Source organism: Protopterus annectens, chromosome 11.part0, assembly GCF_019279795.1.
Source record: "Protopterus annectens isolate FY-2018-M chromosome 11.part0, PAN1.0, whole genome shotgun sequence".
Taxonomy (NCBI): Eukaryota; Metazoa; Chordata; order Ceratodontiformes; family Protopteridae; genus Protopterus; species Protopterus annectens.
The window spans coordinates 1,488,557,719-1,488,572,147 of NC_056745.1; the positions used below are offsets into that span (position 1 = coordinate 1,488,557,719).

Below are 14,429 nucleotides of genomic sequence, written 5' to 3' on the forward strand. Positions count from 1 at the left end.
TGCTAAGATTCAGTTCTGAGACAAAATTAATGAGTTTTTGTGGTTAACCATGTCAAATGCCTTAGACAGGTCAATACAGATAGCAGAGACATAGTTACCATTGTTTCTATGGTTGTTTACTGTATGAGTAAATGACATAAGGGCTGTTGTGGTGCTGCGGTGGGGCCTGAAGCCATGCTGAGTGTTTATAAGAAGGTTATGGGTGTTGAGGTAATCCATAACTTGCATGTGTACACACCGCTCCAATATTTTAGATAGAGGTGAAAATTTTGCTAAAGGTTGGTAGTTGGTTAATTCTTTAGAGTTACCCCCTTTGTGGAGTGAGATAATGTGGGAGACTTTCCCGATCTCAGGGAATAGGCTTTCTGATATTGAACAATTAATAAGAATGGATACCAGGTATGCAATGGCATCAAGTGCTATTTTCTAAAAGTATGCTGGCAGTTTCTCAGCAGCTAAGGTGGTAGGTTTTAGTTTCTTAAGGAGTTTTTTAATTATATCAGTAGAGACAGGATGGAAAGTAAAGCAATTGTTTTTATTCTGGAGATTGGGTGATTTGCTAGAGGGTGGGCAGCTTTGAGAGTTGGCAAGTGAGAGAATGGATTCGGTGAAGAATTTGTTGAAATGTGTAGAGACATTTAGTGATTATCTGTTATGGTTGTGGGGGGGGGTACCTGACTTTCCAGGGTGGAGTATGTTATTAAGTGCAAATTAATTTTTTTAGGATTGCTTTGATATCTGGTTTATATACTGTGGCAGTAACTAGCTTTACCTATTTTGACACATTTCTTTGCCTTGTATCAAAGTTCAAGAAATGACTGTAAGTGAACCTGTTTTGTGCCAGAGGGCCCAGGCTTTATGTTTGAATTTCAGTAGAGATCTAGTGTCCTTGCTCATCCAGGGGGCAAAGTTAGCTTTGATTCTGATGGTTATAGGAGGGGCCTTGGAGTTTAGGGTGTCTAAGAAGGTAAAGTTAAAGTTTTCAACAGCTTCATCGAGTTTAATGTACGTACTTGAGAGGAGTCCAGTTACAGGCTTTCAGAGTATAAATAAAGCTAGTTGGATTAAAGTGTTTTTTGTTTTTGACTGTCTGGTAACTGATGGGCTTTTCTTGATTTGTACGACGTCTTCTTACAAATGTGGGTAAATGGTCACCCAGGCTGTCGAGGAGGCAGCCGGATTGACAGATGACAGATGATCTGTTTGTCAGAATCCAGTCAAGTATAGACTGTCTGTTTGTTGCTTTGTCGATTCTAGTGGGAGACTGAATGATCTATGAAAATCCATGGAGTTTGGTGAAATTAGTGGGAGTAGTGGGGTTACAGGTTAACCAGCTCCCCAGGATGATGGTTTCATGTTAGATGAACGCAGAAGCAAATTTTTGTTTTGCTGTTTTTTTTTTTTTTTTTTGCCCTCATGTTGAAGGAACACAGAGGCAAACGTGTTATTGTTTTTTTAATGATTTAGAAGGGTTTGAGGGATTGATGTGTAAAGTAGAGGTGGCTTGGATTCACTTGTGAGTGTTTTTTGTGTGAATTGTAGCTGATAAACTGCTCATTTTCAAGCCCTTTTATGAGGAACAGAAACAGCTTAATTAGAGTCATGAGCACTTTTGTGATGCTGCAGGAGTTCTGAGAATTCTAAGAACTGTCCAGATTGCTTCTTCCTGTCTAAAAGCCAATAATCATAATATTTTGAATCATATGCTAAGATGTCAATGAATACAAGTTAGACAATAAGCAAAAGACAGTGGATTGCATTCTAAACTTCTGTCCGTTATTAAATAATTCTGAATGTTTGCAGTACACCAAAAGGATAATTAATTACGGAAAGTTTGAATCTTAAAAGGGAAGATTTTTTCAGATGTTTGTTCATTTACTATTAGACATAATGCTTAAGGAAAAAAAAGGACTGATTCTAACAGTAGTATGAGATTAAAGGGTATCAAATACATAGGGGTAAATATAAATGTTCTGCACTTTTCCGTTATCGGGGCAACAGTTTAAATGTGGTCACACAGCTCCACATGTAGTGTCTTTTCATGTAGTTCTCTGATAAAATAAATAGGTAACTGTAAAAAAATAAGTTATGTCATACACAGAAAATAAAAATGTACACATATGGTGCACATCCAGTCAATGAGCCATAAAGACAGCTGCAAAGATGCGATCGTCATCCTAGAAACAGCTGCTCAGTAGTACGCATTTTTTTTTGTAAAGCGTCGTCTACTGCTGGAAAAAGTATTCATTGACAACGGGAACAACCGCTGAATATAACTTCAGGTATGTTTTTATTTTACAAAGTTAGTAAACATTTAATTGAAAGCCTAGGCCCAATCACAAATGTTGTGTTTTTTAACCACTTCAGAAAAAAGAAAAACATGCAGATAGCAATTTTCAAGTGACATGAACAACACTCCACTAGCCCCTTCTAGAACAAAAATCCATTGGAATCAAGAAAGTGTGATAGCTTTAAGTTGCCATTCATTTAACCACTTTGTGATTTTTAGTGGCAGATGTCTATGAAACCAATAATTAATAATTACCACATTCTGTCTGAAGAGATTTTCTTATATATTTTTCTCTGTGTAAATGATCAGAATAGTTTTAGCGCGATCGCTCAGCTATACGCTAGTTCTTTCACATATCTGTTAACCAGATATAAATAAAGTGAGTACAGTTACAGTTAATGTCTTTATTTTAAAATGCATTATTTAAACAGAGTAACAGAATATCTGGTTAACAGATATGTTAAAGAACTGGATTACAGCTGAACGATCGTCTTGACACTGTTGCCCCGATAATGGAAAAGTACCAAATGTTTTACTATACGATACTCCACACTAGGATTACAGCTAAAATATAAAACCTAATGATATAGTAACAGCACACGACATAGCATGCAAACAGAAATAGAAAGAGATCAGAATAAATAAATATGTATATAGTTAAGATTATAAATATGTCAACAAGGGTGGGGAACTGGCATAGTGGTTAAGGTGTTCACCTTATAGGCACTAGGTGCAAGGTTTGATTCTTACATGGGGTAATTGGCTTGGCTTGGAATGGCCTACACAGGCAGTTAGCCTAGTACTGATTTATGAACTTATGATCGTATGGACAACTTTACACAAAGTGAATAAAATACAGAAAACATAAAATCATCTGACCTATAAATTAATAGCTATAAAAATAACTGATGTCCTCCCTATAGTAGACCAGGGAGATAATGTCAGGTACAGGGAAGGATGATTATAGAGATATTCAGTTTGGTCAACTTATAATAAAGATTTTGAATACCTGTTTAACTTTTCTTAATCATGATAAGTCACTGACGGTCTTTTTTCAGATGACACTAAAAATATGAGACACATTAATATGAATCAGAAGCATGGTCTAAGCATTGTTAGTCTAATGGAGAGTTTGAGAGGTACTTTGTTCATCTTTTTCAACAAACTAGGAATTCACTATTCGATGGTATAATGTTTTAGGGTTATTTCATTAGGTATATTTTTATTTGTTTCAAAAGTGTTGTCCATAGCTGAAGATTTCATATTTTTATATATAATATATACAATAAGTTCTGTATATAAATGTGATTTCATTATACATGTTTTTTTCTCTCGTCTGTAAATGTCTGATTTTAAACGCACATCTATTAATATTAATGAATTGAATAATCCAGTAAAGAGGGGGAGTCTGTTCAAATACTTGCAATTGCATAAAGCTCAAATGGTAGTTCTATAGGAAACACCTTTACTTAATAAAGATATAAAAAACAACTTTCATTAAAGAATTGTTTGGCTCTAGCAGGTTCAGGCTTTCGAGCTAAAAGAAGAGGCACCCTCATTTTATGGAATAACTCACCAGTAATACCTGAACTGAAAGATACCTATGTTGATAAAAATGGTATGTTAAGCATTGTTATAATTGAGTGGAACAGAAAACAATATACATTGATGAACTCTTATTGGATTCCAGGGGTTGCAGCGAAAGATGCAAAAAATTACTACTAACACTGTAGCCTATTACATGAGACACTGTAGCCTATTACAAGAGACATTGTAGCCTATTACAAGAGACATTGTAGCCTATTACAAGAGACACTGCAGCCTATTACATGAGACACTGTAGCCTATTACATGAGACACTGTAGCCTATTACATGAGACACTGCAGCCTATTACATGAGACACTGTAACCTATTTCATGAAACACTGTAGCCTATTACATGAGACACTGTAACCTATTACATGAGACACTGTAACCTATTACATGAGACACTGCAGCCCATTACAGGAGACACTGTAGCCCATTACATGAGATACTGTAGCCTATTACATGAGACACTGTAGCCTATTACATGAAAGGTGAAGTCATAATGGCTGGATATTTTAATTGTATTTTATCAAAGAAAGATTACACGGGTTCCTACTACGCGATCAAAAATCCCTTTAGGTGAATACGAAGACGTTGAACCATATTGCGCGAAGTACATAAACCCCGAATGTTCAAAACAGCAAATTTCGAAATGTCAATTTGTTTTCTTTGGCCTGTCTACGGCATAGCTTCGTAAGGTAAGTGTGCGATAGATAGGACTTTAGTGTTAGGATTTGAGTTAAGGTAAGTGCATAGATAGGTAATGTATGTAAGAGTTACTGTAGTGTTAGGTCTAGGGTTTTTTTAAGTGTATGTTGTTGTTGTTGTTTGTCTTTCGGCTTTTCCCTGTTAGGGGTTGCCACAGAGGAACTCCGGTCGACTAATGATTGGCAGTAGATTTTCACGAACGCCAAGGTGCCAGCTCGACGTCCAACCTTCAATGAAGGCACGCCCATTTACTCATGTCTTTTGAACGCCCACCCAACCGCGAGGAGGACATGCAGACTCCACACAGAAGGCACTCCCCGCACTCCATGCGGGAATCGAATGGGAGAACCTCTTGCTGTGAGGCAACAATGCTACTGCTGCACCACCGTGTATGTATGTGTATTATTTTTTTGTTTACGTGTATGTCTATAGGGGATGTGGGCGGCAGTTACGGACCTTAGGGTTAGGGAGGGGTTAATGAGAGTGCAGAGATAGTTGTGTTTGTGGGGTTTAGTGTAGTGTTGCAGGTAGGGTTTTGGTGCTTTAGTTTAGGTTAGAAGTAGGGTTTGGTTAGTGTATGTATGTGGTTTATTTATTTTGTTTGGGTAGGTAGTATGTAGCGGGTGGTGGGGTTGGCCGACTATGACAGTTAGAGTTTTCTTTTCGCGGTTTAGTGCGTTCAGGATTTTCGCAGTTCACTGTATAGGGGTCGATGTTTCGGTATTCACACATAGGGTTTTTCGCTGTGGTAATACAGACCTGATTACACTGCAGATAGAAAGGTGAGAATCACATCTTTAGCCAAACACTTAGTACATTTTGTAAATCTAATGAATTTAAAGGATACAGATGAGGTAAGGAAAACAAACTCACTTCAGTTTACTCATTATTCATATGGATATGCAACACAAATGGATAAATGTTTGTCTCAAACAATCTGATATCACATATTAGAGAAGGTTCCATAGTTTCATGTCCATTATCGGACCATAATACTATAATCTTTAATATTACTGTTTTAGAAACTGACAATTTAATACACAGGAGATTACCAGCGTACATTATTAGAATAAAAGGATTCAAAGATCAGTATGTTAAAGAGATCAAAAATTTCCTAGAAATAAAGATGAACAGTGAAGTATCTGATATTGTCCTGTGGGATTCACTAAAGACTTACGTAAATGGAAAAGTTATTAGCTGGTATATTAGTAATAGTAGAACTGAATACACTACAGACCAAAATAGACACACTAAAGTTAAATCTAAAACCAAATGACACTATCAGTCAGTCTGAACTTAAAAACTTAAATACATACAAACTATGTTGAATTTTAAATCATAAAGTTTCAATAAACATGGAAAAACTTAAACTTTAAGCATATTCAGTACACCCTTTAAGCTTGCATAAACTTGCTCTTAGATCAAAGAAAATGAATAACCTAAATCATTTCAAAGTAATCATAACACATATAAATAATAAAAAAGAAAGAACAGATAGTAAAAGTATTCTTGAGAGCTTTACAATATTTTATAAAAACATAAATAGTAATAAAAATAACCTAGAGAATGACGACATGGTTGAAACTTTTCTAAGGGAAAATATGAATAATAAACTAACAAGTGAACAAAAACCGATAGACCATTCACTTTAACAGAAATAAAACATCAAATAAAAAAGTAAAAAAAAATAATAATGTGCCACGCCTAGATGGTCTTATAGCAGAACTATATAAAATACTTACAGATAATGCAGTTAAAATATTAGACAAGGACTATAGAAAAATAAAACCTGCTGATTTCCCCCATCATGGAAATATTGCCTCATATCATTTATTTTAAAACAAGATAAGGATCCTGCAAAGTGTTCGGCATACAGACCCATTTCACTTTAAAAGGTGGACCACTGGACCGCTTCAGTTGGCCGTTTAGAATGTCACTCCGAAATGTGGAATTCAGAATGCAGAAAAGTAAATCAAAGTGAAAATGAATACATCGACAACCATGGTTCGATGTATTTGACATAGCAAGAAGTGACGTCACTCACCTCCTGCTATGCACATTAATATACCGTTAAACTGTACAGTCAACAGCACATTAATTCTACTTTTTGCTATGCCCCCTTCACCTCCCATGTGAGGGGCTGCGTCCCCCACACCCCCTGCACATTAAATATATCAACTCCGAGATCGCACTACAGCGAGGAAATGGGCTAATTCCCAGTTCCTTACTGAATCGCAATCCCCCTGCACAGTGTAGAACTCAAATGCTCAACTTACACTACCTGTTCGCTATAGTGTAGTCGACTCATTTGGGTTCGACATTCTGCCAACTTACGCCATCCAAGAAAGTTATTTTCTTGTGCCCCTGTCAAGCGGTATCTAATTCACCTGATTTTACAGATACAATGTTGTTCACATGTAATGTTGTCTCCTGTTATCTAGAGAAGATGAAACTCTTTACATCAGGTCTGATTTCAGGTACAAGTGAAAACACATCTATAATAAAATTCTCACTTAGAAAAGGGGTGTCAAAATTCAGCTCAAGGAGAGTTAATGCTTTATCACTTTGCTTGCTTTTAAGCATCATTTCTGACAGCACTGTGGGTATCCAATATTACAGTTTAGAAATGACTTAACTTGGATGAAGTTAACACAGCATCAGTCTCCACTTTTTTTAAGCAGCAGTTCTCCCTGCATTTACAGAGAGCACAATGCCAAAATCTAAACAGATTTGTATAATCAAGTTATGCCAAAGGTAATTTAAATTCCTGAGCCACCAAAAGAGTGCCAATAGTAAACTTAAAACAGGTGCGTTTGAACACTACAGTATGAAATAAGCTTATGCAATGCTAACATAGTGTTGCCCTGATCAAAATTATCTCACTATGGAAACAGTGAAAGGGGTCTTTGGAATGTTAAGTGATCACAAAAGTGACTTGTACATTTACTTACAACACTGAAAATAACTTTTTATTTTAGAAAAAAATACCTGCCAGTCTACGGCTGTGGCATTCTAATACCAAGCATTTTGCTCTCAGCCCTTTGTGACTGGACAGGCTCAAAACAGACAGTGTGGTTGCTTCAAGTTACGATACTGAACAATGAAAATACTCGTGCTAACACTGAAAGAAAACTAAAACGATACTGGTGACGTCTGCTAATGAAAGTGGAGAACACAGCTAAAGAAAAAGATACCACTTAGTCCCCCCCCCCCCGCAGAAACATACCTTACGTTTTTAGAGTTTTACAAAGGAAGATAGGAATACCCCCCCCCCAATCTGAGAACAAGTGAAACCAAACAAGTAGTATAGGGTGCAGTATTATTCAGGCCTATTTTAACAGTAACTCAAGCAACCAGAAACTACAGTTATCTGGCATCTACCAATACCCAAGGGTGCCGGTTAACAGAGTTTACTGTACCCTGTTTCAGTTAAAGTTGTGTTTTTGTCTGACATTGTAAAATGAAACCAAAAAAAAGAAAGCAGAAAGCCCCAACTGTGCTAATGAAAGCTAAAAATACAACAAAATCTCTCAGACAGTGATGGCAAAAGCATTTCCATTTAAATGAATTACAAATGCTGAAGTATCAAACCAGTGATACAGAACGTGCACTCTTTACACGTACTCATAATAGGCTGGAAATGTGACTTCACTGATTTTAATAAAAACTTCACTAATGTATGTATATGTATAACATATGTACATCTCTGTGTGTCTGTGCGTGTGTATACATCTTGATATAGTCATTCTAAATTCTATCATCAAGCTTGTGAATTTTAATATGTTGCAGTACTCCTTATGGAAAGCTTCATTAGTCACTCTGGAAAAAACTTACTTGTTCTTACAATGGTGAACATGACATGAATTGTGCCATCCACCCGCTTTGCACCCACAAAGCCAACAAGCCTATCATCATAGCCTTACCACTACTGTCTTGTTCCTACACCACCCTATCCCACGGACACTTTATTAACTCCGCAATTACATTACTTTACTTTGACACAGAGGAGATGTCACATCCGCTACAATCCTCAAGACAATGGCCCTGACTGTACTGTACACAAATCGTCTATTTACTCCTATCCTCATCTCTCCTCTTTGCTGTCTGATTGCCCTCAACTATATACTGAAGAGTTTTAGAAGCTGTCACCTATCATACCATGTTTCTGTTGGCTTAGAGAAAAGAAGTTCAAAATTTTCCCACATGAAATTTAAATTCTAAAAGTTGAAATGTTTCCTCTGAAAAGAGGCATCAAAACAAATTCAGTTTAGTCACCATTGTATTATTATTATTATTATAATATGAACCGTTAGTGAACACATCACAGTGCAAATTGTTAGTGGCTGTAGCAATACTATGTCAGCCTGCATGCAAAATACCAACAAGCCATAAACCAGCTTTGCAAGAAAAAAACAAGTTATGTACTTACCATAACGTTCCATCTGAGTAGTTGTACTTTATTTGTCTTCAACCTCTGGGAATATGGATCCGTATCGGATCTGAGCTGGCAAGATTACTAGCATCAGCTCCGAGCTCCAGACTCCTCCCCTTACCCATAATACACCTCCCCTGCCTTCCATCCCCAGACTGAGTTTGCTGAACTTACACTTATAACCCGACCTGATAGCATACTTGTGACCTATACTACAGCCCGTAGGCTGAACATTCGCCAACGGTCCGAGGGAAAGAGGGAGAGACGGTTGAAGACAAATGAAGTACAACTACTCAGATGGAATGTTATGGTGAGTACATAACTTCTTTATCTGAAGTAGTTTACTTCATTTGGTCTTCATCCTGTGGGACAGAGTCCCCAGCTACTAAACTCCTGGGAGGCCCTCATGGAAGGATATTCCGGAGTACTGTTGAGCCAAAGGAGGCTCTCCTAGATGTCAAATCCAATTTGTAATGGGAAATAAACGTATGAGATGAGGACCAAGTAGCTGTAGAGCAAATGTCATCCAAAGACACCCTAGACCAGATGTAGCCATGGACCTAGTAGAATGAGCTTTAACCTGACCTGGAGGAGACATGCCTCTGTCCTTATAGACCTGCAGGATGCATGAAGAAACCCATCTAGCTATAGTGACCTTAGAAATAAGTTTGCCCAAAAAGGGTCTATAGAACGAAACAAACGATCAGATTTACGAAAATTTTTGTCCTGTGTAAATAGAATCATAACTGTCTATGAACATCCAACATGTGCAGTTTGTGGTGGTGAACTGCTGGGTGGTGTTACGAAGTCTTCTTTTGCTGCCTTCTTCTTTTTTGTCTTCTACACCTTTAGCGGAGGCTGTATATATTTTCCTTTGGTTTAACATGTGTAGTTTCTATTCCATCCTGTTGGTAAAATTGGGAAAGAACACAGGTAAATTTATAGTCTGATTGACATTGACTGGTGATGCCACCTTAGGAAGAAAAGATGGGTTGGTTCAAAGGGAAACTCTGTCTTTATGAAAAGTCATGTATGGACATTTTATGCACAAGACCTGTAATTCCGAAACCCTTGTAGCAGAGGTAACAGCGACCAGAAAAGCTGTTTTCCATTACAGAAACTTTAGATCAGCAGTAGTGGCAGGCTCGAAAGGCAGAGCGACCAGGGCTTGGAGAACTATAGTAAGGTCCCACGGGGGAACAGGGTCTTTGACCGGGGGAGGGGGTAATAAAAAAGCTCCTTTAATAAAGGCTTTACACAGTCTAGAAGATGCCAAAGATGCAGAATTCCTGCCCACATGAAAATGAGAAGTAGCAGCCAACTGAACTTTAACGGTAGAAGAGCTAGTGCTATGCTGGAAGACATCCGCTAGGAAATCAAGAATGGTGGGAACAGGTGCCGTGAAGGGATCTAAACTTCTCTGAGAAGCCCAGAAAAACAAAGTTTCCATTTTCTGCGATAAACCTTTCTGGTAGACGATTTATGAGCATCCAGCAAAATGGACTTAACCGAAGATGAAAGTCCAGGAGTCCTGGCAATCACGGGAACTAGACACAGCCAAGCAGTGAGCTTCAGGCTGTCCAGAGTCAGAAGAGGTACCCCTAATAGGTGTGAAATCAGATCCAGAATGGGATCTAGGATCCAAGGTGGAGCCAGAAGGTGAGACCAAAGGAAGGGAAACCATACCTGGGGAGGCCAGACTGGGGCAATGAGTATCACTTTGCTCCCCAGTCGACAAGCTTTCTGTAGAAACCTCAGGATGAGAGGAACTGGTGGGTAAGCATACAGAAGACCGGGAGGGCATGAACTAGAGTGTCTCTGGGGGGCAACCCCGGCAGGGGGTTCAGAGCGGAAAACCTGCTGCACTTCACATTGGAAGGAGAAGCGAAGAGATCGCAGCAAGGTTGACCCCACTTGCTGAAGATCTAGTCTGCTACTGACGGATTCAGAGACCACTCATAAGGCATCAAAATGGTCCAACTTAGCCTGTCCGCTAGGATGTTGGACAGTCCCGGAATGTGCGATGCTATAAGAAAGCGACCAGTGGAGATAGCCCATTCCCACACTCTCATGGCCTCGCGACAAAGGGGATAAGATCTGGTCCCTCCCTGTTTGTTGATATACCAGACTACTGACATGTTGTCTGACTGAATGGCATTCGTCCCTCGAGTAAGACAGGCATGAAGGGCCTGCAACACTAGAAGGACCACCCTCATGTCTAAGACACTGATATGCAAGCTGGTCTCTATGGGGGACCACAGGCCTTGGACTGTCCTGCCCAAACAATGCCCCCCCCCACCCAAGTTGGGAGGTATCAATGGTCACTGTGGTGAGGGCTTGGGCTGAAATGAAGGGTCGTCCCTCTATAATGTCCGGAAAGCTCATCCACCATATGAGGGATGACCAACACACTGGGCTTAGGTGGATAGGGTAAGATAGTAGTAAATCCAACAGGGAGGTTTTGAACTCGAGTGTGTCTATTCTGGCACCAATGTAGTCTATGATCTGTACAGGCTGTAGTTTTGTGGACCCCCTCGGCCTTTGGGTCAGCATCGGTTCTGTCCCCCTCTGCCTCTGGGAGAAGAAGAGCCCAGAGTGTCCCAGGAATACTGAGACTTCTGGAACCACATCTTCTTTTGCCCTCTCTGTTTCTGGGAAAAGGACCTTTGAGGGTTAGATAAGTGGATCCCGATGGCAGACAGTGTCTTCCCATCCTTTTCACTCTGGACTAGCGTCTCCTTGACGGTCTTACCGAACAGAGTCGAGCCGTCATAAGGGGCATTGGTAAAGGATGCCTTAAAGGGTTCAGTAAACTGGCACAACCTGAGCCAGGCATTACCCTCATGGACGTGCCGGACCCAGCTGCCCTCGCCGGTCCTTCTGTTGCATGTGAGAGGAGTCATATGGATGTATTCGATACTGCTCTCAAGGTGGCCATTTTTGTGAAGAACAAAGCCTTGTCCTCCTGCAACATGGACTTTGGTGGAGACTCCTCCAGCTCCTTCACCAGGTCGCGTTGGAGTCTCGTGACATGGGCCAAGTAGTTCAGTGCTCTTATTGAAAAGGTAGCTGAAGCTTACACCTGCTTCCCCAGCCGGTCCATCATCCAAGACTCTCGGTCAGGAGGGTGGACCGAGAAACTTTCCTGAGATAGTTCCTTCTTCGTGGCTGCTGCTACCCCCATGGTGTCTACTGAAGCGCCTTTGTTTCAGGAAGGCCTGTCTGTAGGGGGACTCAAAACCTTTTCAGACCATTTGGGGATTGGCTCTACGGTATCCGGTTCCTTCCACGCCCGCGAGGTGATGAGATCCACTAATGGATCCACGGGGGAGGGGCACACCCAAGACGTAGACGGGCCTGTGCTGAAGGCCTCCAGAAACACAGACTCATCAGATGAAGGCTTGGGGGCAGAACAACCTCCCTGCTGGCAGAGAATCTCCATGATGTCTCCGAAGGAGACATCATCAAGAGGTGACCTTGGGGAGCCCTCCCCCTCATCTAAGCCTGTGTCCTCGGTTAGGGACTCAGGGGAGTCCAAGTGCCTCCTCTTGCACATGTGTTTGCGATGCATCTCTCCCGTAGGGCTCTCCAGGGAGTGCTCACAAGCCGTCTGTTCCTCTGGGGGAACCGTCTGGGGCCTTTTGGGCACAGGCTGTCCCTCTGGTAAGACGATGGGGACCGTAAGCAGAGCCGAGGGGGGTTGGGTGGAGACCGAGGGGGTGGTCAGGGCCTCGATCTGACAGAGAGGACCCTTTCTATCACATCGAATGCCAAAGGAGAGCGGACCTCCTGGGAAGCCAATAAGGAATCCGGTCTCCCTGGGTCCAATGCGAGAATCGGAGCGGGACCAGAAGTGGCCGGAGCTCCGAGACAGGAAGCCTAGACTGACAACGTCGGAGCCAATGGTAAAGGTTCATTCCCTTGGATCCGACCCCCAGGCTCCGGCTCTGAGAGCAGCTCAGAGCCAAACTGGTCAGATCTGAGATGCTCCAGGCATCTGCCGGCATCAAGGACGGGAGGACCGTTGGCGCCGATGCCCCGACCAAGGCCAACCTTGGATCCAAGAACTCCAAAGCCGAAGGTCAGACCGGGGGAAGGAGTAATAGGCTGAAAAAGGGAAGTGAGCTGCCCCCTCCTGAGGGAGGGGGGAGCTGGCAAGAGCCCCATCTGGATCTGCATACGGATAAAGCACCTCATCATCTTATCCAGATACATTTCCAACAGCAACAGGGTGGACCGCAACAAGGCCACAGACTCCGACCTGGCCGGTCGGGGAGCTGAGGTCTGGGAGACTGGGCATGCCTCTTCTGGCTCCGGGGAGAACCTCAGAGATCGGAGCCGAGGGGAGTCACAGATCTGAGCAGATTTGCTAGGTGACACGAGGTCCTGAGACCTCTTCCTCTTCTCTTTCATCCTCAACTCTCTCTCCCACTCTCTACCCCTCCTCTGCTCTGCTACCACAGATTAGAAGCGGGAGTTTGCGTCCCAGCCTGGGAGGGAGGGGAGGCCAGAGGCAGAGAGGCAGGAGAGGCAGCCACGGCAGCCGCCGTGACTGAAGTCAAGGATGAGGATGGAGGATCAGTGGCAGGAAGAAACCCCTTAAGGGCCAACTTGGCCTTTCTGTCTTTTAAAGCCCGGGGGTTGAACCCCGCACAGATGGCACAGTCAACATTAAGGTGGGCCACACCTAAACACAGTACAAACAGAGTGTGGCCATCTGCTGGGTAGAGCTTATGGCCACACTCTGTGCAGCGATTAAAAATAAGCTTTTCAGCCATAACTTCACCAAAAGAAAGAACTTAAAACTTTAGCACACACCCACTCATCACACACTAAGGGGGGGGGAAGTGGCACACCAACAAACTACACTAACTAACAACTACAACAAACCTAGACATGGTTCCAAAGTGATGGGAGGGGAGAAAGGGTGCACTAATCTAAAACGGCTAACTAAACAAAAAAATATTAAACTTACAATACACGACAAACCCTGCTAAGTGGAGCTCCAGAAACACAATGCTTTCACAAATTGCGGCAAACGAGATCTGGGGATCGAAGGCAGGGGAGGTGTATTATGGGTAAGGGGAGGAGTCTGGAGCTCAGAGCTGATGCTAGTAATCTTGCAAGCTCAGATCCGATACGGATCCATATTCCCACAGGTTGAAGATCAAATTAAGTAAACTACTTCAGATTGAACATATACAACTGCATAACATGTTACATATTTAAATGTGCTCAGAATAACTTGAAATAATTGAAATACTACCTTCAAACCTCTAAGCAGCTGATAAATAAGAAACTGTATGTGTTCATCTGTTAGTTTCTGACATTTCACAATGTTATTCAAGTCAGCACCCATAAGATGGGTCACCAGATATCTGAAAGAAAAACAAATTATGAAAGAGAACAAAG

General features: G+C 41.5%; 1 protein-coding gene across 2 annotated transcripts in view; it reads right to left on the minus strand.

Moving 5' to 3' along the window:
- Positions 1 to 14,429, minus strand: part of LOC122815929 (mitogen-activated protein kinase 11-like) — an 836,549-nt gene that overhangs the window by 319,062 nt on the left and 503,058 nt on the right. For both annotated transcript variants that reach the window (XM_044088796.1, XM_044088795.1), the window contains exon 4: positions 14,284 to 14,395. In XM_044088796.1, coding sequence (XP_043944731.1) covers positions 14,284 to 14,395 — 112 coding nt within the window. The remainder of the gene's footprint in view (positions 1 to 14,283; positions 14,396 to 14,429) is intronic.